The sequence below is a fragment of the Branchiostoma lanceolatum genome, chromosome 7, assembly GCF_035083965.1.
Source record: "Branchiostoma lanceolatum isolate klBraLanc5 chromosome 7, klBraLanc5.hap2, whole genome shotgun sequence".
NCBI classification, from domain to species: domain Eukaryota; kingdom Metazoa; phylum Chordata; class Leptocardii; order Amphioxiformes; family Branchiostomatidae; genus Branchiostoma; species Branchiostoma lanceolatum.
This window is the reverse complement of record NC_089728.1, coordinates 23,339,888-23,363,798: the sequence shown is the minus strand read 5'-3', so window position 1 is coordinate 23,363,798 and position 23,911 is coordinate 23,339,888. Positions and strand designations below refer to the sequence as shown.

The 23,911-nt window shown below is 50.6% G+C and overlaps 9 protein-coding genes across 9 annotated transcripts; 4 read left to right on the top strand and 5 right to left on the bottom strand.

Moving 5' to 3' along the window:
- Window positions 1-454: 454 nt before the first annotated feature.
- LOC136438741 (histone H1-like) lies at window positions 455-1,027 on the bottom strand. The gene is made up of 2 exons (XM_066433653.1): window positions 872-1,027; window positions 455-598 (listed from the first exon to the last, which is right to left on the bottom strand). The coding sequence occupies exons 1-2, from the start codon at window positions 1,025-1,027 to the stop codon at window positions 455-457; spliced, it is 300 nt and encodes a 99-aa protein (XP_066289750.1).
- Window positions 1,028-1,581: 554 nt separating this feature from the next.
- On the bottom strand, window positions 1,582-8,794 carry LOC136438739 (uncharacterized). Its single transcript, XM_066433652.1, has 4 exons — window positions 8,438-8,794; window positions 7,256-7,379; window positions 6,241-6,387; window positions 1,582-3,441 (listed from the first exon to the last, which is right to left on the bottom strand). Exons 1-4 carry the CDS (start codon window positions 8,792-8,794, stop codon window positions 3,059-3,061), a joined length of 1,011 nt encoding a protein of 336 aa, XP_066289749.1. The 3' UTR covers window positions 1,582-3,058.
- LOC136438216 (histone H2A-like) lies at window positions 3,634-4,491 on the top strand. Its single transcript, XM_066432973.1, has one exon. The coding sequence runs from the start codon at window positions 3,680-3,682 to the stop codon at window positions 4,052-4,054; it is 375 nt and encodes a 124-aa protein (XP_066289070.1). The 5' UTR covers window positions 3,634-3,679; the 3' UTR covers window positions 4,055-4,491.
- Window positions 8,795-8,829: 35 nt separating the features above from the next.
- Window positions 8,830-9,864, top strand: LOC136438218 (histone H2A-like). The gene has a single exon (XM_066432976.1). It carries the CDS (start codon window positions 9,053-9,055, stop codon window positions 9,425-9,427), a length of 375 nt encoding a protein of 124 aa, XP_066289073.1. The 5' UTR covers window positions 8,830-9,052; the 3' UTR covers window positions 9,428-9,864.
- Window positions 9,865-11,205: 1,341 nt separating this feature from the next.
- Window positions 11,206-11,778, bottom strand: LOC136438738 (histone H1-like). Its single transcript, XM_066433651.1, has 2 exons — window positions 11,623-11,778; window positions 11,206-11,349 (listed from the first exon to the last, which is right to left on the bottom strand). Exons 1-2 carry the CDS (start codon window positions 11,776-11,778, stop codon window positions 11,206-11,208), a joined length of 300 nt encoding a protein of 99 aa, XP_066289748.1.
- A 554-nt stretch (window positions 11,779-12,332) lies between these two features.
- On the bottom strand, window positions 12,333-19,548 carry LOC136438737 (uncharacterized). Its single transcript, XM_066433650.1, has 5 exons — window positions 19,195-19,548; window positions 18,010-18,133; window positions 16,999-17,141; window positions 16,586-16,725; window positions 12,333-14,161 (listed from the first exon to the last, which is right to left on the bottom strand). Exons 1-5 carry the CDS (start codon window positions 19,546-19,548, stop codon window positions 13,810-13,812), a joined length of 1,113 nt encoding a protein of 370 aa, XP_066289747.1. The 3' UTR covers window positions 12,333-13,809.
- On the top strand, window positions 14,208-15,242 carry LOC136438217 (histone H2A-like). Its single transcript, XM_066432974.1, has one exon. The coding sequence runs from the start codon at window positions 14,431-14,433 to the stop codon at window positions 14,803-14,805; it is 375 nt and encodes a 124-aa protein (XP_066289071.1). The 5' UTR covers window positions 14,208-14,430; the 3' UTR covers window positions 14,806-15,242.
- Window positions 19,549-19,583: 35 nt separating the features above from the next.
- Window positions 19,584-21,683, top strand: LOC136438213 (histone H2A-like). Its single transcript, XM_066432970.1, has one exon. The coding sequence runs from the start codon at window positions 19,807-19,809 to the stop codon at window positions 20,179-20,181; it is 375 nt and encodes a 124-aa protein (XP_066289067.1). The 5' UTR covers window positions 19,584-19,806; the 3' UTR covers window positions 20,182-21,683.
- Window positions 21,684-21,955: 272 nt separating this feature from the next.
- On the bottom strand, window positions 21,956-22,528 carry LOC136438736 (histone H1-like). The gene is made up of 2 exons (XM_066433649.1): window positions 22,373-22,528; window positions 21,956-22,099 (listed from the first exon to the last, which is right to left on the bottom strand). The coding sequence occupies exons 1-2, from the start codon at window positions 22,526-22,528 to the stop codon at window positions 21,956-21,958; spliced, it is 300 nt and encodes a 99-aa protein (XP_066289746.1).
- Window positions 22,529-23,911: the final 1,383 nt, after the last annotated feature.

Genomic DNA, 23,911 nt, shown 5'->3' with positions numbered 1-23,911 from the left:
AGCGGCAAGCTCGGCACTTTTGGGGGTCACAGAGGAAATGTTGCAAGGATATCTTGAGCGCTACAACAGAATTACTATGGGCTACAAGTGTATTTTTGTATGTTTGTACACACTTTGGTGCGGATAGACGGACAGTGGTAACGAAACATCATCTTTGTACTCAATAAAGTTGTCGATTGATTAATTGATTTCCGGCGAGAAATTAACATCAGTCCGTTCACCTGGGTGTGTGCTTCTGTACGTATGTTCGTTCACCCATCCTTCCCTTCCAACATGTGTGTGTTGTTATACATGTGCTCTACGCGTGTTTGTGTCACGGTGTGTGTGTGTGGGGGGGGGGGGGTGCTTTCATTCTATTTTATGTATCACTTATATGATTGACATAGTTCTTTTGTAAGGATGTGGGTGGCCCTGAAAAGGGCCGGGGTTCGCAGAAACTTCGACGGTCAGGTCATCACTTCTTCTTGGGCTTGGACGCTTTCTTGGCAGGCGCCGCCTTCTTTGCAATCTTCTTTGCCGGAGTCTTTTTTGTGGATTTCTTGGCAGCGGGTTTCTTGGCCGGAGATTTCTTGGTCTTCTTGGTAGTCGGTTTCTTGGTCTTCTTGGGGGTGGTAGCCTTCTTAGCCTTTGGCTTTTTGGGCTTGGTGGTCTTGGGTTTTGCGGCTTTCTTAGCCACAGGTTTCTTGACCGGCTTCTTGACGGCTTTCTTTGCGGCCTTCTCGGCGGCTTTCTTGGCTGCCACGTTGATCTTGAAGGATCCCGACGCCCCAGTTCCTTTGACCTGGATGAGGGTACCCTTCTCCACCAAGGATTTCAGGGCGCGCTTGACGAAGTGCGCTTTCTTCTCCACGTCGAACTTGTAGTTACCAGCAATGTACTTCTTGATGGCCAACAGAGAAGAACCGGTACGGTCCTTGAGCGCTTCCACAGCCGCCGTAACCATAACAGTGGTGGGCGGGTGAGCCGCAGGGCCCTTGGGTGCCGTTGGCTTCCTGGCCTTCTTGGGGGACGATGCTGGAGCGGACATGCTGGATTACCTTGTCTGCGTTAGACGTGCAAATGAAACCACCGTCTTGTCAAGCTGGCGTGAAGTAACAATGGTACGGACCTAGACGGAAACGTCACAGCTTGTCTGTGTCCTATTGTCAGTCGCGGCGAAACTTGTATTTCTTTTCAAACTCTATAGTGGGAATTCTCCCTTAACAGGCATGAGAAATGATGTACAAAAGAAGATTCACATCTAGCCAATTTGATGGAAGCGGCTGATCACTAGCCTCCAGATCTTGAGATATTCGTCATATTTCCAGTAAGTGAGCTGCGATATTTCCGACTATAAGTCCGTGCCATTGTTACTTCAGACCAGCTTGACAAGACGGCAGAATCTTACAGCTAGTCGAAAAGAAACTTCACTATGAGCGATCCACAACACATATGGAGTATTAAACTACGATACAACACACACACTATCAAATAAATCAAGATCCCTCCGCCGCACCGCACCAAACAACACCTCACTTTGATGTCTCCTTCCACGCCAAAACGCACACCAAGATAAACAGCAAAGCCGACGACATCAACCAATTTACAAGGGAAATATGTTTGATATACGCTTCAGCAGAAACGACAAACACCTGCCCAAAAATAAACACGTCAACCAAAAAAGACCACTCACGCACAAAGAAATAAAGAACTACAATCGTGGTCTCTGTGTTCTTGGGGTTGGAATGATCATTGTATGTCATGTTCATCGTTCGAGTCAGGTGTGTACGTGTGTAGGGCCGTGTTTGTTGTGAGAAAATACAGCTCTTTCTTGGACATTTGGATGGCCCTGAAAAGGGCCGGGGTTGCTTGCGATGATAAGTCAGCCGGGTCCTTTAGCCACCAAAGCCGTACAGGGTGCGGCCTTGACGTTTGAGAGCGTAGACGACGTCCATGGCGGTGACCGTCTTGCGCTTGGCGTGCTCGGTGTATGTGACCGCGTCGCGGATCACATTCTCCAGGAAGACCTTGAGAACGCCTCGGGTCTCCTCGTAGATGAGGCCGGAGATGCGTTTGACGCCGCCTCGGCGAGCCAGACGACGGATGGCGGGCTTGGTGATGCCCTGGATGTTGTCGCGAAGCACCTTACGGTGACGCTTGGCGCCTCCCTTTCCGAGACCCTTGCCTCCCTTGCCGCGCCCAGACATGATGCTAGTAGATGCGATGTTCTTCTCGACTAGGATTAGAACGAAGCAGTGAATGGGTCGCCTCCTGTCGGAGCCGATTTAATAGCCGCCCTGCGGACCTACGAGAACTCTAGTCGACGACCGGTCGACCACAACTGGCCAATGGGAAGACGCCATCCGCCAACCCATAGGAGTTACAAAAGACGAATCCACGCCGAGGCTTTCCCATCGGCAAGACCACTATTTTCGGAGATAAGAAATATTAGCAAGACGAAGGAAAGAAAGCAAAGCAAACTAAAGAACGCCCCCTAACGATATATATCGAAGATGACAAGAAGCACAGGGCAAGCGAGACACGGAAACGTCTACGCCACACACACACACACACACACACACACACACGCTCCATTAGCGCTCATAAGTTTGACTACACATATCAGACATTGTCTGTCTGATAATACGTTGAAGGCATTCGACAGGAAAATAACGCCAATCGACGCAACGACTATTTCGTTGTTCTAAAGAACGTCCCGTGAACAACGTCACAGGCGGCGACATTTGTTCCAGAAGGCAACGTCTGTTGGCTCTGTTCTGTTTGATGATAACAAACAGAACGTTGTGTAGATTTTTATCACGTCAGAAGACACTTTATTTCTTGTATTGTATTGCATTGTGTTGCGTTGTGTATTGTTGATGGCTTTGTTGTGCGTTGCAGCCCTCTCCTGTTAGGGCGCGTCGTTGGGTTCTATGCGCCTGCCGTCGCAGGTTAGTGGCGTGTGCATGCCTTGGGTGATTTGTTTGACGGCAAAGTGTGATTGCTACAGCTCTTTTGTGGGGATGTGGGTGGCCTTGAAAAAGGCCGGGGTTATATATCTCTGGCACTGGCGGTAGATCTACTTGGAGCTGGTGTACTTGGTGACGGCCTTGGTGCCCTCGCTGACGGCGTGCTTGGCCAGCTCGCCCGGCAGCAGGAGTCGCACGGCGGTCTGGATCTCGCGGCTGCTGATGGTGGAGCGCTTGTTGTAGTTGGCGAGTCGAGAGGCCTCTGCGGCGATCCGTTCAAAAATGTCGTTGACGAAGGAATTCATGATTCCCATGGCCTTGCTGGAGACGCCGGTGTCGGGGTGCACCTGTTTCAGCACCTTGTAGATGTAGACGCCGAAGGTCTCCCTTCTCTTTCTCCTCCTTCCACGCTTCTTGTCTCCGGCGGGCCTGGCTTTGCCAGCTTTTTTGACGGCTTTTCCACTTGGTGGCATGATGAGGTTCTTGGCGTATTAGACAGCAAAGAATGGGTGCACTCGCGCCGCCTCGGCTCTTTATGGGGAAAATAATGCAAATCTTCTGGATTGTCTAGTCCAAGGTGCGGACGTTGCAGAACATTTCACAGTAATCTCTCTCTATTGGCTCGCTGTCGGAAGTTGTCGATCCAGCGGCGAAGTATAAATTGGCTGGGCAGGACCTTTCGTCTATTCATTCTTCTACCCGTATAACGCCAATCAATCGACTACTACAAGATGTCTGGACGTGGTAAAGGAGGCAAGGCACGCGCTAAGGCAAAGAGTCGTTCTTCCCGAGCGGGTCTCCAGTTCCCCGTTGGCCGCGTACATCGCTTCTTGCGGAAGGGAAACTACGCCCAGCGCGTGGGTGCCGGCGCTCCGGTGTATCTGGCGGCGGTGCTTGAGTACTTGACGGCCGAGATTCTGGAGCTGGCTGGTAACGCTGCCCGTGACAACAAGAAGACTAGAATCATCCCCCGTCACCTTCAACTGGCCGTCCGCAACGACGAGGAGTTGAACAAGCTGATGTCGGGCGTCACCATTGCCCAGGGCGGTGTTCTCCCAAACATCCACGCTGTGCTTCTGCCCAAGAAGACCGGCAAGGCTCAGTAGATTCCAGACGTGTACCTAAACCCAGGCCCTTTTCAGGGCCACCCACATCCTTTCAAAGGAACTGTATCATCTTCACACTTGCTTCATACATACGACTAACTATTCATGGTGAAATGAAAAAAAAAGACTTTAATACATTTGTATCTCTTACACACACTGCATCTGCTTATATTAGACAAAGACTAGACAACGTTTACATTATTATTAGTAATACAATCACGTTGCATACCCCATACCTTGATAGCTAAGACAACGTTACACATCAAGTGCGAGAGCAAGAAGAGATCGGAGAAATGATACGAGAAATGAGCGCAATATCACTTCCTTCTTCATCTGTCCGTGTGGGCCGTGTCATGCTCGCTGACATATTGTACAACATTTGGGTAACCGGGTAAATAGACCGTCCGGCACGTGTGCGGCACGCGCAATACACACGACTATACGTGTCAAGTTTCATGGGGGGGGGGGGTATGTATGTATGTATGTATGTATGTATGTGTTTGCAGCCATGAGCGCTGAGGTTGGATGGAAGGAAGGGGGCAGAACGAGTGATGATGGTTGTGTAACCGTGTAACTCTGCAGTTTAATTGTTAAACCGTGTCTTGGAAAAGGGGGGTCTGTTTAAAGAAATGTGAACGATGTAGATCTTTCTGGGATATGTCAGTGGCCCTGAAAAGGGCCGGTGTTAATGTTGATCTTGCTCCGATCAAGCTTATGCGCGCTCCCCTCTGATGCGGCGGGCGAGTTGGATGTCCTTGGGCATGATGGTAACGCGCTTGGCATGGATAGCGCACAGGTTGGTGTCCTCGAACAGACCGACCAGGTAGGCCTCGCTTGCTTCCTGCAGAGCCATGACCGCTGAGCTCTGGAAGCGCAGGTCCGTCTTGAAGTCTTGGGCGATTTCCCGCACCAGGCGCTGGAAGGGCAGCTTGCGGATGAGCAGCTCCGTCGACTTCTGGTAGCGGCGGATCTCCCTCAGGGCGACGGTGCCGGGCCTGTAGCGGTGAGGCTTCTTGACGCCACCGGTAGCCGGTGCGCTCTTGCGAGCGGCCTTGGTTGCCAACTGCTTCCTGGGGGCCTTGCCACCGGTGGACTTACGGGCGGTCTGCTTGGTACGTGCCATGTCGGACGGAGTTTGTCTACGCTGAAGTGCAGGACGATAAGACTAGTCGGCAGACTGTGGAGAGTGAATTTATAACAACCGCTAATTAGATGCCCCGAGGTTTTCAATTGGCCGGTGCCCTGCCGTCTGATTGGTTGTCTTACCCAAATCTGGCCTCGTGATTGGTCAGTTTTCATGTCTCCAGGATCCGATATTCAGCGGCAAGCTCGGCACTTTTGGGGGTCACAGAGGAAATGTTGCAAGGATATCTTGAGCGCTACAACAGAATTACTATGGGCTACAAGTGTATTTTTGTATGTTTGTACACACTTTGGTGCGGATAGACGGACAGTGGTAACGAAACATCATCTTTGTACTCAATAAAGTTGTCGATTGATTAATTGATTTCCGGCGAGAAATTAACATCAGTCCGTTCACCTGGGTGTGTGCTTCTGTACGTATGTTCGTTCACCCATCCTTCCCTTCCAACATGTGTGTGTTGTTATACATGTGCTCTACGCGTGTTTGTGTCACGGTGTGTGTGTGTGGGGGGGGGGGGGTGCTTTCATTCTATTTTATGTATCACTTATATGATTGACATAGTTCTTTTGTAAGGATGTGGGTGGCCCTGAAAAGGGCCGGGGTTCGCAGAAACTTCGACGGTCAGGTCATCACTTCTTCTTGGGCTTGGACGCTTTCTTGGCAGGCGCCGCCTTCTTTGCAATCTTCTTTGCCGGAGTCTTTTTTGTGGATTTCTTGGCAGCGGGTTTCTTGGCCGGAGATTTCTTGGTCTTCTTGGTAGTCGGTTTCTTGGTCTTCTTGGGGGTGGTAGCCTTCTTAGCCTTTGGCTTTTTGGGCTTGGTGGTCTTGGGTTTTGCGGCTTTCTTAGCCACAGGTTTCTTGACCGGCTTCTTGACGGCTTTCTTTGCGGCCTTCTCGGCGGCTTTCTTGGCTGCCACGTTGATCTTGAAGGATCCCGACGCCCCAGTTCCTTTGACCTGGATGAGGGTACCCTTCTCCACCAAGGATTTCAGGGCGCGCTTGACGAAGTGCGCTTTCTTCTCCACGTCGAACTTGTAGTTACCAGCAATGTACTTCTTGATGGCCAACAGAGAAGAACCGGTACGGTCCTTGAGCGCTTCCACAGCCGCCGTAACCATAACAGTGGTGGGCGGGTGAGCCGCAGGGCCCTTGGGTGCCGTTGGCTTCCTGGCCTTCTTGGGGGACGATGCTGGAGCGGACATGCTGGATTACCTTGTCTGCGTTAGACGTGCAAATGAAACCACCGTCTTGTCAAGCTGGCGTGAAGTAACAATGGTACGGACCTAGACGGAAACGTCACAGCTTGTCTGTGTCCTATTGTCAGTCGCGGCGAAACTTGTATTTCTTTTCAAACTCTATAGTGGGAATTCTCCCTTAACAGGCATGAGAAATGATGTACAAAAGAAGATTCACATCTAGCCAATTTGATGGAAGCGGCTGATCACTAGCCTCCAGATCTTGAGATATTCGTCATATTTCCAGTAAGTGAGCTGCGATATTTCCGACTATAAGTCCGTGCCATTGTTACTTCAGACCAGCTTGACAAGACGGCAGAATCTTACAGCTAGTCGAAAAGAAACTTCACTATGAGCGATCCACAACACATATGGAGTATTAAACTACGATACAACACACACACTATCAAATAAATCAAGATCCCTCCGCCGCACCGCACCAAACAACACCTCACTTTGATGTCTCCTTCCACGCCAAAACGCACACCAAGATAAACAGCAAAGCCGACGACATCAACCAATTTACAAGGGAAATATGTTTGATATACGCTTCAGCAGAAACGACAAACACCTGCCCAAAAATAAACACGTCAACCAAAAAAGACCACTCACGCACAAAGAAATAAAGAACTACAATCGTGGTCTCTGTGTTCTTGGGGTTGGAATGATCATTGTATGTCATGTTCATCGTTCGAGTCAGGTGTGTACGTGTGTAGGGCCGTGTTTGTTGTGAGAAAATACAGCTCTTTCTTGGACATTTGGATGGCCCTGAAAAGGGCCGGGGTTGCTTGCGATGATAAGTCAGCCGGGTCCTTTAGCCACCAAAGCCGTACAGGGTGCGGCCTTGACGTTTGAGAGCGTAGACGACGTCCATGGCGGTGACCGTCTTGCGCTTGGCGTGCTCGGTGTATGTGACCGCGTCGCGGATCACATTCTCCAGGAAGACCTTGAGAACGCCTCGGGTCTCCTCGTAGATGAGGGCGGAGATGCGTTTGACGCCGCCTCGGCGAGCCAGACGACGGATGGCGGGCTTGGTGATGCCCTGGATGTTGTCGCGAAGCACCTTACGGTGACGCTTGGCGCCTCCCTTTCCGAGACCCTTGCCTCCCTTGCCGCGCCCAGACATGATGCTAGTAGATGCGATGTTCTTCTCGACTAGGATTAGAACGAAGCAGTGAATGGGTCGCCTCCTGTCGGAGCCGATTTAATAGCCGCCCTGCGGACCTACGAGAACTCTAGTCGACGAACGGTCGACCACAACTGGCCAATGGGAAGACGCCATCCGCCAACCCATAGGAGTTACAAAAGACGAATCCACGCCGAGGCTTTCCCATCGGCAAGACCACTATTTTCGGAGATAAGAAATATTAGCAAGACGAAGGAAAGAAAGCAAAGCAAACTAAAGAACGCCCCCTAACGATATATATCGAAGATGACAAGAAGCACAGGGCAAGCGAGACACGGAAACGTCTACGCCACACACACACACACACACACACACACACACGCTCCATTAGCGCTCATAAGTTTGACTACACATATCAGACATTGTCTGTCTGATAATACGTTGAAGGCATTCGACAGGAAAATAACGCCAATCGACGCAACGACTATTTCGTTGTTCTAAAGAACGTCCCGTGAACAACGTCACAGGCGGCGACATTTGTTCCAGAAGGCAACGTCTGTTGGCTCTGTTCTGTTTGATGATAACAAACAGAACGTTGTGTAGATTTTTATCACGTCAGAAGACACTTTATTTCTTGTATTGTATTGCATTGTGTTGCGTTTTGTATTTTTGTTGGCTTTGTTGTGCGTTGCAGCCCTCTCCTGTTAGGGCGCGTCGTTGGGTTCTATGCGCCTGCCGTCGCAGGTTAGTGGCGTGTGCATGCCTTGGGTGATTTGTTTGACTGCAAAGTGTGATTGCTACAGCTCTTTTGTGGGGATGTGGGTGGCCTTGAAAAAGGCCGGGGTTATATATCTCTGGCACTGGCGGTAGATCTACTTGGAGCTGGTGTACTTGGTGACGGCCTTGGTGCCCTCGCTGACGGCGTGCTTGGCCAGCTCGCCCGGCAGCAGGAGTCGCACGGCGGTCTGGATCTCGCGGCTGCTGATGGTGGAGCGCTTGTTGTAGTTGGCGAGTCGAGAGGCCTCTGCGGCGATCCGTTCAAAAATGTCGTTGACGAAGGAATTCATGATTCCCATGGCCTTGCTGGAGACGCCGGTGTCGGGGTGCACCTGTTTCAGCACCTTGTAGATGTAGACGCCGAAGGTCTCCCTTCTCTTTCTCCTCCTTCCACGCTTCTTGTCTCCGGCGGGCCTGGCTTTGCCAGCCTTTTTGACGGCTTTTCCACTTGGTGGCATGATGAGGTTCTTGGCGTATTAGACAGCAAAGAATGGGTGCACTCGCGCCGCCTCGGCTCTTTATGGGGAAAATAATGCAAATCTTCTGGATTGTCTAGTCCAAGGTGCGGACGTTGCAGAACATTTCACAGTAATCTCTCTCTATTGGCTCGCTGTCGGAAGTTGTCGATCCAGCGGCGAAGTATAAATTGGCTGGGCAGGACCTTTCGTCTATTCATTCTTCTACCCGTATAACGCCAATCAATCGACTACTACAAGATGTCTGGACGTGGTAAAGGAGGCAAGGCACGCGCTAAGGCAAAGAGTCGTTCTTCCCGAGCGGGTCTCCAGTTCCCCGTTGGCCGCGTACATCGCTTCTTGCGGAAGGGAAACTACGCCCAGCGCGTGGGTGCCGGCGCTCCGGTGTATCTGGCGGCGGTGCTTGAGTACTTGACGGCCGAGATTCTGGAGCTGGCTGGTAACGCTGCCCGTGACAACAAGAAGACTAGAATCATCCCCCGTCACCTTCAACTGGCCGTCCGCAACGACGAGGAGTTGAACAAGCTGATGTCGGGCGTCACCATTGCCCAGGGCGGTGTTCTCCCAAACATCCACGCTGTGCTTCTGCCCAAGAAGACCGGCAAGGCTCAGTAGATTCCAGACGTGTACCTAAACCCAGGCCCTTTTCAGGGCCACCCACATCCTTTCAAAGGAACTGTATCATCTTCACACTTGCTTCATACATACGACTAACTATTCATGGTGAAATGAAAAAAAAAGACTTTAATACATTTGTATCTCTTACACACACTGCATCTGCTTATATTAGACAAAGACTAGACAACGTTTACATTATTATTAGTAATACAATCACGTTGCATACCCCATACCTTGATAGCTAAGACAACGTTACACATCAAGTGCGAGAGCAAGAAGAGATCGGAGAAATGATACGAGAAATGAGCGCAATATCACTTCCTTCTTCATCTGTCCGTGTGGGCCGTGTCATGCTCGCTGACATATTGTACAACATTTGGGTAACCGGGTAAATAGACCGTCCGGCACGTGTGCGGCACGCGCAATACACACGACTATACGTGTCAAGTTTCATGGGGGGGGGGGGGGGGTATGTATGTATGTATGTATGTATGTATGTGTTTGCAGCCATGAGCGCTGAGGTTGGATGGAAGGAAGGGGGCAGAACGAGTGATGATGGTTGTGTAACCGTGTAACTCTGCAGTTTAATTGTTAAACCGTGTCTTGGAAAAGGGGGGTCTGTTTAAAGAAATGTGAACGATGTAGATCTTTCTGGGATATGTCAGTGGCCCTGAAAAGGGCCGGTGTTAATGTTGATCTTGCTCCGATCAAGCTTATGCGCGCTCCCCTCTGATGCGGCGGGCGAGTTGGATGTCCTTGGGCATGATGGTAACGCGCTTGGCATGGATAGCGCACAGGTTGGTGTCCTCGAACAGACCGACCAGGTAGGCCTCGCTTGCTTCCTGCAGAGCCATGACCGCTGAGCTCTGGAAGCGCAGGTCCGTCTTGAAGTCTTGGGCGATTTCCCGCACCAGGCGCTGGAAGGGCAGCTTGCGGATGAGCAGCTCCGTCGACTTCTGGTAGCGGCGGATCTCCCTCAGGGCGACGGTGCCGGGCCTGTAGCGGTGAGGCTTCTTGACGCCACCGGTAGCCGGTGCGCTCTTGCGAGCGGCCTTGGTTGCCAACTGCTTCCTGGGGGCCTTGCCACCGGTGGACTTACGGGCGGTCTGCTTGGTACGTGCCATGTCGGACGGAGTTTGTCTACGCTGAAGTGCAGGACGATAAGACTAGTCGGCAGACTGTGGAGAGTGAATTTATAACAACCGCTAATTAGATGCCCCGAGGTTTTCAATTGGCCGGTGCCCTGCCGTCTGATTGGTTGTCTTACCCAAATCTGGCCTCGTGATTGGTCAGTTTTCATGTCTCCAGGATCCGATATTCAGCGGCAAGCTCGGCACTTTTGGGGGTCACAGAGGAAATGTTGCAAGGATATCTTGAGCGCTACAACAGAATTACTATGGGCTACAAGTGTATTTTTGTATGTTTGTACACACTTTGGTGCGGATAGACGGACAGTGGTAACGAAACATCATCTTTGTACTCAATAAAGTTGTCGATTGATTAATTGATTTCCGGCGAGAAATTAACATCAGTCCGTTCACCTGGGTGTGTGCTTCTGTACGTATGTTCGTTCACCCATCCTTCCCTTCCAACATGTGTGTGTTGTTATACATGTGCTCTACGCGTGTTTGTGTCACGGTGTGTGTGTGTGGGGGGGGGGGGGGTGCTTTCATTCTATTTTATGTATCACTTATATGATTGACATAGTTCTTTTGTAAGGATGTGGGTGGCCCTGAAAAGGGCCGGGGTTCGCAGAAACTTCGACGGTCAGGTCATCACTTCTTCTTGGGCTTGGACGCTTTCTTGGCAGGCGCCGCCTTCTTTGCAATCTTCTTTGCCGGAGTCTTTTTTGTGGATTTCTTGGCAGCGGGTTTCTTGGCCGGAGATTTCTTGGTCTTCTTGGTAGTCGGTTTCTTGGTCTTCTTGGGGGTGGTAGCCTTCTTAGCCTTTGGCTTTTTGGGCTTGGTGGTCTTGGGTTTTGCGGCTTTCTTAGCCACAGGTTTCTTGACCGGCTTCTTGACGGCTTTCTTTGCGGCCTTCTCGGCGGCTTTCTTGGCTGCCACGTTGATCTTGAAGGATCCCGACGCCCCAGTTCCTTTGACCTGGATGAGGGTACCCTTCTCCACCAAGGATTTCAGGGCGCGCTTGACGAAGTGCGCTTTCTTCTCCACGTCGAACTTGTAGTTACCAGCAATGTACTTCTTGATGGCCAACAGAGAAGAACCGGTACGGTCCTTGAGCGCTTCCACAGCCGCCGTAACCATAACAGTGGTGGGCGGGTGAGCCGCAGGGCCCTTGGGTGCCGTTGGCTTCCTGGCCTTCTTGGGGGACGATGCTGGAGCGGACATGCTGGATTACCTTGTCTGCGTTAGACGTGCAAATGAAACCACCGTCTTGTCAAGCTGGCGTGAAGTAACAATGGTACGGACCTAGACGGAAACGTCACAGCTTGTCTGTGTCCTATTGTCAGTCGCGGCGAAACTTGTATTTCTTTTCAAACTCTATAGTGGGAATTCTCCCTTAACAGGCATGAGAAATGATGTACAAAAGAAGATTCACATCTAGCCAATTTGATGGAAGCGGCTGATCACTAGCCTCCAGATCTTGAGATATTCGTCATATTTCCAGTAAGTGAGCTGCGATATTTCCGACTATAAGTCCGTGCCATTGTTACTTCAGACCAGCTTGACAAGACGGCAGAATCTTACAGCTAGTCGAAAAGAAACTTCACTATGAGCGATCCACAACACATATGGAGTATTAAACTACGATACAACACACACACTATCAAATAAATCAAGATCCCTCCGCCGCACCGCACCAAACAACACCTCACTTTGATGTCTCCTTCCACGCCAAAACGCACACCAAGATAAACAGCAAAGCCGACGACATCAACCAATTTACAAGGGAAATATGTTTGATATACGCTTCAGCAGAAACGACAAACACCTGCCCAAAAATAAACACGTCAACCAAAAAAGACCACTCACGCACAAAGAAATAAAGAACTACAATCGTGGTCTCTGTGTTCTTGGGGTTGGAATGATCATTGTATGTCATGTTCATCGTTCGAGTCAGGTGTGTACGTGTGTAGGGCCGTGTTTGTTGTGAGAAAATACAGCTCTTTCTTGGACATTTGGATGGCCCTGAAAAGGGCCGGGGTTGCTTGCGATGATAAGTCAGCCGGGTCCTTTAGCCACCAAAGCCGTACAGGGTGCGGCCTTGACGTTTGAGAGCGTAGACGACGTCCATGGCGGTGACCGTCTTGCGCTTGGCGTGCTCGGTGTATGTGACCGCGTCGCGGATCACATTCTCCAGGAAGACCTTGAGAACGCCTCGGGTCTCCTCGTAGATGAGGCCGGAGATGCGTTTGACGCCGCCTCGGCGAGCCAGACGACGGATGGCGGGCTTGGTGATGCCCTGGATGTTGTCGCGAAGCACCTTACGGTGACGCTTGGCGCCTCCCTTTCCGAGACCCTTGCCTCCCTTGCCGCGCCCAGACATGATGCTAGTAGATGCGATGTTCTTCTCGACTAGGATTAGAACGAAGCAGTGAATGGGTCGCCTCCTGTCGGAGCCGATTTAATAGCCGCCCTGCGGACCTACGAGAACTCTAGTCGACGAACGGTCGACCACAACTGGCCAATGGGAAGACGCCATCCGCCAACCCATAGGAGTTACAAAAGACGAATCCACGCCGAGGCTTTCCCATCGGCAAGACCACTATTTTCGGAGATAAGAAATATTAGCAAGACGAAGGAAAGAAAGCAAAGCAAACTAAAGAACGCCCCCTAACGATATATATCGAAGATGACAAGAAGCACAGGGCAAGCGAGACACGGAAACGTCTACGCCACACACACACACACACACACACACACACACGCTCCATTAGCGCTCATAAGTTTGACTACACATATCAGACATTGTCTGTCTGATAATACGTTGAAGGCATTCGACAGGAAAATAACGCCAATCGACGCAACGACTATTTCGTTGTTCTAAAGAACGTCCCGTGAACAACGTCACAGGCGGCGACATTTGTTCCAGAAGGCAACGTCTGTTGGCTCTGTTCTGTTTGATGATAACAAACAGAACGTTGTGTAGATTTTTATCACGTCAGAAGACACTTTATTTCTTGTATTGTATTGCATTGTGTTGCGTTTTGTATTTTTGTTGGCTTTGTTGTGCGTTGCAGCCCTCTCCTGTTAGGGCGCGTCGTTGGGTTCTATGCGCCTGCCGTCGCAGGTTAGTGGCGTGTGCATGCCTTGGGTGATTTGTTTGACTGCAAAGTGTGATTGCTACAGCTCTTTTGTGGGGATGTGGGTGGCCTTGAAAAAGGCCGGGGTTATATATCTCTGGCACTGGCGGTAGATCTACTTGGAGCTGGTGTACTTGGTGACGGCCTTGGTGCCCTCGCTGACGGCGTGCTTGGCCAGCTCGCCCGGCAGCAGGAGTCGCACGGCGGTCTGGATCTCGCGGCTGCTGATGGTGGAGCGCTTGTTGTAGTTGGCGAGTCGAGAGGCCTCTGCGGCGATCCGTTCAAAAATGTCGTTGACGAAGGAATTCATGATTCCCATGGCCTTGCTGGAGACGCCGGTGTCGGGGTGCACCTGTTTCAGCACCTTGTAGATGTAGACGCCGAAGGTCTCCCTTCTCTTTCTCCTCCTTCCACGCTTCTTGTCTCCGGCGGGCCTGGCTTTGCCAGCCTTTTTGACGGCTTTTCCACTTGGTGGCATGATGAGGTTCTTGGCGTATTAGACAGCAAAGAATGGGTGCACTCGCGCCGCCTCGGCTCTTTATGGGGAAAATAATGCAAATCTTCTGGATTGTCTAGTCCAAGGTGCGGACGTTGCAGAACATTTCACAGTAATCTCTCTCTATTGGCTCGCTGTCGGAAGTTGTCGATCCAGCGGCGAAGTATAAATTGGCTGGGCAGGACCTTTCGTCTATTCATTCTTCTACCCGTATAACGCCAATCAATCGACTACTACAAGATGTCTGGACGTGGTAAAGGAGGCAAGGCACGCGCTAAGGCAAAGAGTCGTTCTTCCCGAGCGGGTCTCCAGTTCCCCGTTGGCCGCGTACATCGCTTCTTGCGGAAGGGAAACTACGCCCAGCGCGTGGGTGCCGGCGCTCCGGTGTATCTGGCGGCGGTGCTTGAGTACTTGACGGCCGAGATTCTGGAGCTGGCTGGTAACGCTGCCCGTGACAACAAGAAGACTAGAATCATCCCCCGTCACCTTCAACTGGCCGTCCGCAACGACGAGGAGTTGAACAAGCTGATGTCGGGCGTCACCATTGCCCAGGGCGGTGTTCTCCCAAACATCCACGCTGTGCTTCTGCCCAAGAAGACCGGCAAGGCTCAGTAGATTCCAGACGTGTACCTAAACCCAGGCCCTTTTCAGGGCCACCCACATCCTTTCAAAGGAACTGTATCATCTTCACACTTGCTTCATACATACGACTAACTATTCATGGTGAAATGAAAAAAAAAGACTTTAATACATTTGTATCTCTTACACACACTGCATCTGCTTATATTAGACAAAGACTAGACAACGTTTACATTATTATTAGTAATACAATCACGTTGCATACCCCATACCTTGATAGCTAAGACAACGTTACACATCAAGTGCGAGAGCAAGAAGAGATCGGAGAAATGATACGAGAAATGAGCGCAATATCACTTCCTTCTTCATCTGTCCGTGTGGGCCGTGTCATGCTCGCTGACATATTGTACAACATTTGGGTAACCGGGTAAATAGACCGTCCGGCACGTGTGCGGCACGCGCAATACACACGACTATACGTGTCAAGTTTCATGGGGGGGGGGGGGTATGTATGTATGTATGTATGTATGTATGTGTTTGCAGCCATGAGCGCTGAGGTTGGATGGAAGGAAGGGGGCAGAACGAGTGATGATGGTTGTGTAACCGTGTAACTCTGCAGTTTAATTGTTAAACCGTGTCTTGGAAAAGGGGGGTCTGTTTAAAGAAATGTGAACGATGTAGATCTTTCTGGGATATGTCAGTGGCCCTGAAAAGGGCCGGTGTTAATGTTGATCTTGCTCCGATCAAGCTTATGCGCGCTCCCCTCTGATGCGGCGGGCGAGTTGGATGTCCTTGGGCATGATGGTAACGCGCTTGGCATGGATAGCGCACAGGTTGGTGTCCTCGAACAGACCGACCAGGTAGGCCTCGCTTGCTTCCTGCAGAGCCATGACCGCTGAGCTCTGGAAGCGCAGGTCCGTCTTGAAGTCTTGGGCGATTTCCCGCACCAGGCGCTGGAAGGGCAGCTTGCGGATGAGCAGCTCCGTCGACTTCTGGTAGCGGCGGATCTCCCTCAGGGCGACGGTGCCGGGCCTGTAGCGGTGAGGCTTCTTGACGCCACCGGTAGCCGGTGCGCTCTTGCGAGCGGCCTTGGTTGCCAACTGCTTCCTGGGGGCCTTGCCACCGGTGGACTTACGGGCGGTCTGCTTGGTACGTGCCATGTCGGACGGAGTTTGTCTACGCTGAAGTGCAGGACGATAAGACTAGTCGGCAGACTGTGGAGAGTGAATTTATAACAACCGCTAATTAGATGCCCCGAGGTTTTCAATTGGCCGGTGCCCTGCCGTCTGATTGGTTGTCTTACCCAAATCTGGCCTCGTGATTGGTCAGTTTTCATGTCTCCAGGATCCGATATTCAGCGGCAAGCTCGGCACTTTTGGGGGTCACAGAGGAAATGTTGCAAGGATATCTTGAGCGCTACAACAGAATTACTATGGGCTACAAGTGTATTTTTGTATGTTTGTACACACTTTGGTGCGGATAGACGGACAGTGGTAACGAAACATCATCTTTGTACTCAATAAAGTTGTCGATTGATTAATTGATTTCCGGCGAGAAATTAACATCAGTCCGTTCACCTGGGTGTGTGCTTCTGTACGTATGTTCGTTCACCCATCCTTCCCTTCCAACATGTGTGTGTTGTTATACATGTGCTCTACGCGTGTTTGTGTCACGGTGTGTGTGTGTGGGGGGGGGGGGGGGTGCTTTCATTCTATTTTATGTATCACTTATATGATTGACATAGTTCTTTTGTAAGGATGTGGGTGGCCCTGAAAAGGGCCGGGGTTCGCAGAAACTTCGACGGTCAGGTCATCACTTCTTCTTGGGCTTGGACGCTTTCTTGGCAGGCGCCGCCTTCTTTGCAATCTTCTTTGCCGGAGTCTTTTTTGTGGATTTCTTGGCAGCGGGTTTCTTGGCCGGAGATTTCTTGGTCTTCTTGGTAGTCGGTTTCTTGGTCTTCTTGGGGGTGGTAGCCTTCTTAGCCTTTGGCTTTTTGGGCTTGGTGGTCTTGGGTTTTGCGGCTTTCTTAGCCACAGGTTTCTTGACCGGCTTCTTGACGGCTTTCTTTGCGGCCTTCTCGGCGGCTTTCTTGGCTGCCACGTTGATCTTGAAGGATCCCGACGCCCCAGTTCCTTTGACCTGGATGAGGGTACCCTTCTCCACCAAGGATTTCAGGGCGCGCTTGACGAAGTGCGCTTTCTTCTCCACGTCGAACTTGTAGTTACCAGCAATGTACTTCTTGATGGCCAACAGAGAAGAACCGGTACGGTCCTTGAGCGCTTCCACAGCCGCCGTAACCATAACAGTGGTGGGCGGGTGAGCCGCAGGGCCCTTGGGTGCCGTTGGCTTCCTGGCCTTCTTGGGGGACGATGCTGGAGCGGACATGCTGGATTACCTTGTCTGCGTTAGACGTGCAAATGAAACCACCGTCTTGTCAAGCTGGCGTGAAGTAACAATGGTACGGACCTAGACGGAAACGTCACAGCTTGTCTGTGTCCTATTGTCAGTCGCGGCGAAACTTGTATTTCTTTTCAAACTCTATAGTGGGAATTCTCCCTTAACAGGCATGAGAAATGATGTACAAAAGAAGATTCACATCTAGCCAATTTGATGGAAGCGGCTGATCACTAGCCTCCAGATCTTGAGATATTCGTCATATTTCCAGTAAGTGAGCTGCGATATTTCCGACTATAAGTCCGTGCCATTGTTACTTCAGACCAGCTTGACAAGACGGCAGAATCTTACAGCTAGTCGAAAAGAAACTTCACTATGAGCGATCCACAACACATATGGAGTATTAAACTACGATACAACACACACACTATCAAATAAATCAAGATCCCTCCGCCGCACCGCACCAAACAACACCTCACTTTGATGTCTCCTTCCACGCCAAAACGCACACCAAGATAAACAGCAAAGCCGACGACATCAACCAATTTACAAGGGAAATATGTTTGATATACGCTTCAGCAGAAACGACAAACACCTGCCCAAAAATAAACACGTCAACCAAAAAAGACCACTCACGCACAAAGAAATAAAGAACTACAATCGTGGTCTCTGTGTTCTTGGGGTTGGAATGATCATTGTATGTCATGTTCATCGTTCGAGTCAGGTGTGTACGTGTGTAGGGCCGTGTTTGTTGTGAGAAAATACAGCTCTTTCTTGGACATTTGGATGGCCCTGAAAAGGGCCGGGGTTGCTTGCGATGATAAGTCAGCCGGGTCCTTTAGCCACCAAAGCCGTACAGGGTGCGGCCTTGACGTTTGAGAGCGTAGACGACGTCCATGGCGGTGACCGTCTTGCGCTTGGCGTGCTCGGTGTATGTGACCGCGTCGCGGATCACATTCTCCAGGAAGACCTTGAGAACGCCTCGGGTCTCCTCGTAGATGAGGGCGGAGATGCGTTTGACGCCGCCTCGGCGAGCCAGACGACGGATGGCGGGCTTGGTGATGCCCTGGATGTTGTCGCGAAGCACCTTACGGTGACGCTTGGCGCCTCCCTTTCCGAGACCCTTGCCTCCCTTGCCGCGCCCAGACATGATGCTAGTAGATGCGATGTTCTTCTCGACTAGGATTAGAACGAAGCAGTGAATGGGTCGCCTCCTGTCGGAGCCGATTTAATAGCCGCCCTGCGGACCTACGAGAACTCTAGTCGACGAACGGTCGACCACAACTGGCCAATGGGAAGACGCCATCCGCCAACCCATAGGAGTTACAAAAGACGAATCCACGCCGAGGCTTTCCCATCGGCAAGACCACTATTTTCGGAGATAAGAAATATTAGCAAGACGAAGGAAAGAAAGCAAAGCAAACTAAAGAACGCCCCCTAACGATATATATCGAAGATGACAAGAAGCACAGGGCAAGCGAGACACGGAAACGTCTACGCCACACACACACACACACACACACACACACACGCTCCATTAGCGCTCATAAGTTTGACTACACATATCAGACATTGTCTGTCTGATAATACGTTGAAGGCATTCGACAGGAAAATAACGCCAATCGACGCAACGACTATTTCGTTGTTCTAAAGAACGTCCCGTGAACAACGTCACAGGCGGCGACATTTGTTCCAGAAGGCAACGTCTGTTGGCTCTGTTCTGTTTGATGATAACAAACAGAACGTTGTGTAGATTTTTATCACGTCAGAAGACACTTTATTTCTTGTATTGTATTGCATTGTGTTGCGTTTTGTATTTTTGTTGGCTTTGTTGTGCGTTGCAGCCCTCTCCTGTTAGGGCGCGTCGTTGGGTTCTATGCGCCTGCCGTCGCAGGTTAGTGGCGTGTGCATGCCTTGGGTGATTTGTTTGACTGCAAAGTGTGATTGCTACAGCTCTTTTGTGGGGATGTGGGTGGCCTTGAAAAAGGCCGGGGTTATATATCTCTGGCACTGGCGGTAGATCTACTTGGAGCTGGTGTACTTGGTGACGGCCTTGGTGCCCTCGCTGACGGCGTGCTTGGCCAGCTCGCCCGGCAGCAGGAGTCGCACGGCGGTCTGGATCTCGCGGCTGCTGATGGTGGAGCGCTTGTTGTAGTTGGCGAGTCGAGAGGCCTCTGCGGCGATCCGTTCAAAAATGTCGTTGACGAAGGAATTCATGATTCCCATGGCCTTGCTGGAGACGCCGGTGTCGGGGTGCACCTGTTTCAGCACCTTGTAGATGTAGACGCCGAAGGTCTCCCTTCTCTTTCTCCTCCTTCCACGCTTCTTGTCTCCGGCGGGCCTGGCTTTGCCAGCCTTTTTGACGGCTTTTCCACTTGGTGGCATGATGAGGTTCTTGGCGTATTAGACAGCAAAGAATGGGTGCACTCGCGCCGCCTCGGCTCTTTATGGGGAAAATAATGCAAATCTTCTGGATTGTCTAGTCCAAGGTGCGGACGTTGCAGAACATTTCACAGTAATCTCTCTCTATTGGCTCGCTGTCGGAAGTTGTCGATCCAGCGGCGAAGTATAAATTGGCTGGGCAGGACCTTTCGTCTATTCATTCTTCTACCCGTATAACGCCAATCAATCGACTACTACAAGATGTCTGGACGTGGTAAAGGAGGCAAGGCACGCGCTAAGGCAAAGAGTCGTTCTTCCCGAGCGGGTCTCCAGTTCCCCGTTGGCCGCGTACATCGCTTCTTGCGGAAGGGAAACTACGCCCAGCGCGTGGGTGCCGGCGCTCCGGTGTATCTGGCGGCGGTGCTTGAGTACTTGACGGCCGAGATTCTGGAGCTGGCTGGTAACGCTGCCCGTGACAACAAGAAGACTAGAATCATCCCCCGTCACCTTCAACTGGCCGTCCGCAACGACGAGGAGTTGAACAAGCTGATGTCGGGCGTCACCATTGCCCAGGGCGGTGTTCTCCCAAACATCCACGCTGTGCTTCTGCCCAAGAAGACCGGCAAGGCTCAGTAGATTCCAGACGTGTACCTAAACCCAGGCCCTTTTCAGGGCCACCCACATCCTTTCAAAGGAACTGTATCATCTTCACACTTGCTTCATACATACGACTAACTATTCATGGTGAAATGAAAAAAAAAGACTTTAATACATTTGTATCTCTTACACACACTGCATCTGCTTATATTAGACAAAGACTAGACAACGTTTACATTATTATTAGTAATACAATCACGTTGCATACCCCATACCTTGATAGCTAAGACAACGTTACACATCAAGTGCGAGAGCAAGAAGAGATCGGAGAAATGATACGAGAAATGAGCGCAATATCACTTCCTTCTTCATCTGTCCGTGTGGGCCGTGTCATGCTCGCTGACATATTGTACAACATTTGGGTAACCGGGTAAATAGACCGTCCGGCACGTGTGCGGCACGCGCAATACACACGACTATACGTGTCAAGTTTCATGGGGGGGGGGGTATGTATGTATGTATGTATGTATGTATGTGTTTGCAGCCATGAGCGCTGAGGTTGGATGGAAGGAAGGGGGCAGAACGAGTGATGATGGTTGTGTAACCGTGTAACTCTGCAGTTTAATTGTTAAACCGTGTCTTGGAAAAGGGGGGTCTGTTTAAAGAAATGTGAACGATGTAGATCTTTCTGGGATATGTCAGTGGCCCTGAAAAGGGCCGGTGTTAATGTTGATCTTGCTCCGATCAAGCTTATGCGCGCTCCCCTCTGATGCGGCGGGCGAGTTGGATGTCCTTGGGCATGATGGTAACGCGCTTGGCATGGATAGCGCACAGGTTGGTGTCCTCGAACAGACCGACCAGGTAGGCCTCGCTTGCTTCCTGCAGAGCCATGACCGCTGAGCTCTGGAAGCGCAGGTCCGTCTTGAAGTCTTGGGCGATTTCCCGCACCAGGCGCTGGAAGGGCAGCTTGCGGATGAGCAGCTCCGTCGACTTCTGGTAGCGGCGGATCTCCCTCAGGGCGACGGTGCCGGGCCTGTAGCGGTGAGGCTTCTTGACGCCACCGGTAGCCGGTGCGCTCTTGCGAGCGGCCTTGGTTGCCAACTGCTTCCTGGGGGCCTTGCCACCGGTGGACTTACGGGCGGTCTGCTTGGTACGTGCCATGTCGGACGGAGTTTGTCTACGCTGAAGTGCAGGACGATAAGACTAGTCGGCAGACTGTGGAGAGTGAATTTATAACAACCGCTAATTAGATGCCCCGAGGTTTTCAATTGGCCGGTGCCCTGCCGTCTGATTGGTTGTCTTACCCAAATCTGGCCTCGTGATTGGTCAGTTTTCATGTCTCCAGGATCCGATATTCAGCGGCAAGCTCGGCACTTTTGGGGGTCACAGAGGAAATGTTGCAAGGATATCTTGAGCGCTACAACAGAATTACTATGGGCTACAAGTGTATTTTTGTATGTTTGTACACACTTTGGTGCGGATAGACGGACAGTGGTAACGAAACATCATCTTTGTACTCAATAAAGTTGTCGATTGATTAATTGATTTCCGGCGAGAAATTAACATCAGTCCGTTCACCTGGGTGTGTGCTTCTGTACGTATGTTCGTTCACCCATCCTTCCCTTCCAACATGTGTGTGTTGTTATACATGTGCTCTACGCGTGTTTGTGTCACGGTGTGTGTGTGTGGGGGGGGGGGGGGGTGCTTTCATTCTATTTTATGTATCACTTATATGATTGACATAGTTCTTTTGTAAGGATGTGGGTGGCCCTGAAAAGGGCCGGGGTTCGCAGAAACTTCGACGGTCAGGTCATCACTTCTTCTTGGGCTTGGACGCTTTCTTGGCAGGCGCCGCCTTCTTTGCAATCTTCTTTGCCGGAGTCTTTTTTGTGGATTTCTTGGCAGCGGGTTTCTTGGCCGGAGATTTCTTGGTCTTCTTGGTAGTCGGTTTCTTGGTCTTCTTGGGGGTGGTAGCCTTCTTAGCCTTTGGCTTTTTGGGCTTGGTGGTCTTGGGTTTTGCGGCTTTCTTAGCCACAGGTTTCTTGACCGGCTTCTTGACGGCTTTCTTTGCGGCCTTCTCGGCGGCTTTCTTGGCTGCCACGTTGATCTTGAAGGATCCCGACGCCCCAGTTCCTTTGACCTGGATGAGGGTACCCTTCTCCACCAAGGATTTCAGGGCGCGCTTGACGAAGTGCGCTTTCTTCTCCACGTCGAACTTGTAGTTACCAGCAATGTACTTCTTGATGGCCAACAGAGAAGAACCGGTACGGTCCTTGAGCGCTTCCACAGCCGCCGTAACCATAACAGTGGTGGGCGGGTGAGCCGCAGGGCCCTTGGGTGCCGTTGGCTTCCTGGCCTTCTTGGGGGACGATGCTGGAGCGGACATGCTGGATTACCTTGTCTGCGTTAGACGTGCAAATGAAACCACCGTCTTGTCAAGCTGGCGTGAAGTAACAATGGTACGGACCTAGACGGAAACGTCACAGCTTGTCTGTGTCCTATTGTCAGTCGCGGCGAAACTTGTATTTCTTTTCAAACTCTATAGTGGGAATTCTCCCTTAACAGGCATGAGAAATGATGTACAAAAGAAGATTCACATCTAGCCAATTTGATGGAAGCGGCTGATCACTAGCCTCCAGATCTTGAGATATTCGTCATATTTCCAGTAAGTGAGCTGCGATATTTCCGACTATAAGTCCGTGCCATTGTTACTTCAGACCAGCTTGACAAGACGGCAGAATCTTACAGCTAGTCGAAAAGAAACTTCACTATGAGCGATCCACAACACATATGGAGTATTAAACTACGATACAACACACACACTATCAAATAAATCAAGATCCCTCCGCCGCACCGCACCAAACAACACCTCACTTTGATGTCTCCTTCCACGCCAAAACGCACACCAAGATAAACAGCAAAGCCGACGACATCAACCAATTTACAAGGGAAATATGTTTGATATACGCTTCAGCAGAAACGACAAACACCTGCCCAAAAATAAACACGTCAACTAAAAAAGACCACTCACGCACAAAGAAATAAAGAACTACAATCGTGGTCTCCCACACAGCGCACATTGCGCATGTCACTATGTCAGGGGATATTAGATTAGGAGAGTACATTCCTGTCCTCCAAGTAGAGGTATGTAGGGGAATTGGGACGTTTTCTTCCTGACCGTATTTTAGCAATGCGCTAGATTTTCTCTAGTTCAAGACTACCATATCGTTGCTTTGGTTACATCCCCGATGTTGCTTTGTTTACATCCCGAAGCTCCTGCTTTTAAAGTTTAAAAAAGGGTTAATACTAAGTTTCTCCAAGCACAGGAATATCGCAAATCAGTGTCAATGAAAGTACAGTTTATAAGTATTTCAACCTGCAATCGGGACATGATGATGATGATCCACCGTGTTCTGCGGCTCAGAGGTTGTGGAAACATGGGACATGGCCTGTCAATAACTTTCAATTCGATTCAATGACATTTATATATATATGTATAGTCCGGAAGTAAGAAAGTTACTCCATATCTAGACTATTCGATCTATTCTCATTGTTGCCCAGGAATTCTTTACAAATAAGTGTGTACAACTGGTGCTTACTCCACACCGGTTATTGTGACACATGATGACAACAGACACAAAGGAATGGTGTGCATTCCCTCACATCTCCACACCTCACACCTCCACACTCCCTCACACCTCCACACTCCCTCACACCTCCACACTCCCTCACACCTCCACACTGACATCCTGACTTGTAGAAACACTAG

What these genes read in the sequence shown, in the direction of transcription:
- LOC136438741 (XM_066433653.1), bottom strand. Translation starts at nt 1,027, where the DNA reads ATGTCCGCTCCAGCATCGTCCCCCAAGAAGGCCAGGAAGCCAACGGCA. An exon ending in TGGCCATCAAGAAGTACATT is followed by an intron (nt 599 to 871) that starts GCTGGTAACTAC and finishes ACCCCCAAGAAG; the next exon opens with ACCAAGAAACCGACTACCAA.
- LOC136438216 (XM_066432973.1), top strand. Translation starts at nt 3,680, where the DNA reads ATGTCTGGACGTGGTAAAGGAGGCAAGGCACGCGCTAAGGCAAAGAGT.
- LOC136438739 (XM_066433652.1), bottom strand. Translation starts at nt 8,794, where the DNA reads ATGCCACCAAGTGGAAAAGCCGTCAAAAAGGCTGGCAAAGCCAGGCCC. An exon ending in TCACCAAGTACACCAGCTCC is followed by an intron (nt 7,380 to 8,437) that starts AAGTAGATCTAC and finishes GGCGTTCTCAAG; the next exon opens with GTCTTCCTGGAGAATGTGAT. An exon ending in CCGCACCCTGTACGGCTTTG is followed by an intron (nt 6,388 to 7,255) that starts GTGGCTAAAGGA and finishes TGTCCGCTCCAG; the next exon opens with CATCGTCCCCCAAGAAGGCC.
- LOC136438218 (XM_066432976.1), top strand. Translation starts at nt 9,053, where the DNA reads ATGTCTGGACGTGGTAAAGGAGGCAAGGCACGCGCTAAGGCAAAGAGT.
- LOC136438738 (XM_066433651.1), bottom strand. Translation starts at nt 11,778, where the DNA reads ATGTCCGCTCCAGCATCGTCCCCCAAGAAGGCCAGGAAGCCAACGGCA. An exon ending in TGGCCATCAAGAAGTACATT is followed by an intron (nt 11,350 to 11,622) that starts GCTGGTAACTAC and finishes ACCCCCAAGAAG; the next exon opens with ACCAAGAAACCGACTACCAA.
- LOC136438217 (XM_066432974.1), top strand. Translation starts at nt 14,431, where the DNA reads ATGTCTGGACGTGGTAAAGGAGGCAAGGCACGCGCTAAGGCAAAGAGT.
- LOC136438737 (XM_066433650.1), bottom strand. Translation starts at nt 19,548, where the DNA reads ATGCCACCAAGTGGAAAAGCCGTCAAAAAGGCTGGCAAAGCCAGGCCC. An exon ending in CCGCACCCTGTACGGCTTTG is followed by an intron (nt 17,142 to 18,009) that starts GTGGCTAAAGGA and finishes TGTCCGCTCCAG; the next exon opens with CATCGTCCCCCAAGAAGGCC. An exon ending in GCGTCCAAGCCCAAGAAGAA is followed by an intron (nt 14,162 to 16,585) that starts GTGATGACCTGA and finishes CATGCCACCAAG; the next exon opens with TGGAAAAGCCGTCAAAAAGG.
- LOC136438213 (XM_066432970.1), top strand. Translation starts at nt 19,807, where the DNA reads ATGTCTGGACGTGGTAAAGGAGGCAAGGCACGCGCTAAGGCAAAGAGT.
- LOC136438736 (XM_066433649.1), bottom strand. Translation starts at nt 22,528, where the DNA reads ATGTCCGCTCCAGCATCGTCCCCCAAGAAGGCCAGGAAGCCAACGGCA. An exon ending in TGGCCATCAAGAAGTACATT is followed by an intron (nt 22,100 to 22,372) that starts GCTGGTAACTAC and finishes ACCCCCAAGAAG; the next exon opens with ACCAAGAAACCGACTACCAA.